The 1,580-nt window shown below is 33.5% G+C and overlaps 1 protein-coding gene across 1 annotated transcript; it reads left to right on the top strand.

Annotated features, from left to right (window-relative positions):
- Positions 1-221: 221 nt before the first annotated feature.
- On the top strand, positions 222-1,157 carry LOC309688509 (olfactory receptor 52D1-like; the record flags this gene model as incomplete). The annotated part of the gene is made up of 1 exon (XM_082504304.1): positions 222-1,157. One exon carries the CDS (start codon positions 222-224, stop codon positions 1,155-1,157), a length of 936 nt encoding a protein of 311 aa, XP_082360430.1.
- Between the last annotated feature and the right edge of the window lie 423 nt (positions 1,158-1,580).

The following is a 1,580-nucleotide window of genomic DNA, read 5'->3' as shown; positions in this document are numbered from 1 at the left end:
GCAGTGTACATGGACTCAGTTGTCCAGCATGAAGTTATCATGATTACAGTTTATGAATAAAATGTAATCATAACATTCAATGTTTTTTCCTCTTTTTATGATTTTTTTGTTGTTATGTTCATTGGTGTGATTGCTAAATTGAAATGCATAAATATTTTCTCCCTAATAAACAATGAAGTGATGATTGATTTCTGAGTTTTATAAGTAGCAAAAGCTAAGAAATGAACAACCAATACAACACATCCTCTTTTTTACAGATTAATGTCTTTAATCTCTCCTCTGAGAGTGTTTTGCCTGCATTTCTTTTTGCAACTCTGAGTTACATGATCATACTTTTTTGCAACCTTACTCTAATCCTCACCATTGTGCTGAATAAATCTCTGCATCAGCCAATGTACCTAATTCTGCTGAACCTTCCTATGTATGACCTTATAGGTTCATCAGCTCTCTTTCCACAGCTCATCAAAGAAATACTGAAGAACAGTGGGATAATGCAATACTCAGCTTGCATTGCTCAAGCTTTCTTTATCCATATCTATGCAGCAGGCACTGTGTTCAATCTGAGTGCAATGGCATATGATAGATACATTGCCATATGTTACCCACTGCAGTACAGTACTGTGATGACTAATGCCCATATCATGAGAATAATCACCATTGTATGGATGAGTTGTTTAGTTTTAATTGCTGTGCTTTTTTTCTTACTTTTGCGCTTGCCTCGTTGTCGATCTGAAATGACTCACGTTTACTGTGATAATCCATCTCTGTTGACTTTGGTCTGTGCTGACACAACTATTAACAATATCTATGGCCTTTTGATAGTTGCTCTTTCACAATTAGTGGCTAATGGAATTGTTTTCTACACATATCTCCGCATCCTCATAACTTGCTTTAGATCTAAACGATCAGATACAAAAGCCAAAGCTCTGCAGACATGTGCTACACATCTGATTGTTTTTCTCTTGTTGGAGTGTCTTGGTCTTTTCACCATCATATCATATAGACTAAATAATGTTTCACCCCATTTCAGAAGATTTATGGGTTTGTCAACTTTAATTTTTCCCCCAACACTGAATCCAATCATCTATGGTTTGAAAACAAAGGAAATTCGAGAAAAGGTGTTGAACTTTTTAAAGAATAGGATGTTTTCATCTTAATGCACTCTTTCAAAAGAATCTGATGTAACATGCTGAAACATTGGACATTTTTCACCTTCATTGTCCTCCTGTTATGTGAAGTTATATTGTATGTTATTGTTTACTCGGTCACGTCCTTTTCTAACCCTAACCCAAAAGCAGTGCACATTAAAATTTCTGAAATCAAACAATTTTTGAAAACAACAACACAAGCAATTAACATCTGATTAAAGACTGAAGGTAATATTTTTTTAGTGTGCATTGTTACTTTATCATTAATGTTTGTCATTATACCATTGTATAAAAAAATAAACGCATACTTGAAGTTAATTACAATGTTTTTGCTTTCTTATGTTGTATGACAATTTTCTAAATAAATAAACAAACACTGTTTAGTAGGTACTACAGCAGTTGGAATAATTATAATCATTGATAATGATCATT

The sequence above is a fragment of the Aulonocara stuartgranti genome, assembly GCF_965226115.1.
Source record: "Aulonocara stuartgranti genome assembly, chromosome: 14".
Taxonomy (NCBI): Eukaryota; Metazoa; Chordata; class Actinopteri; order Cichliformes; family Cichlidae; genus Aulonocara; species Aulonocara stuartgranti.
Note: the sequence above shows the minus strand (reverse complement) of the source record. Positions and strands in the feature narration are given on the sequence as shown.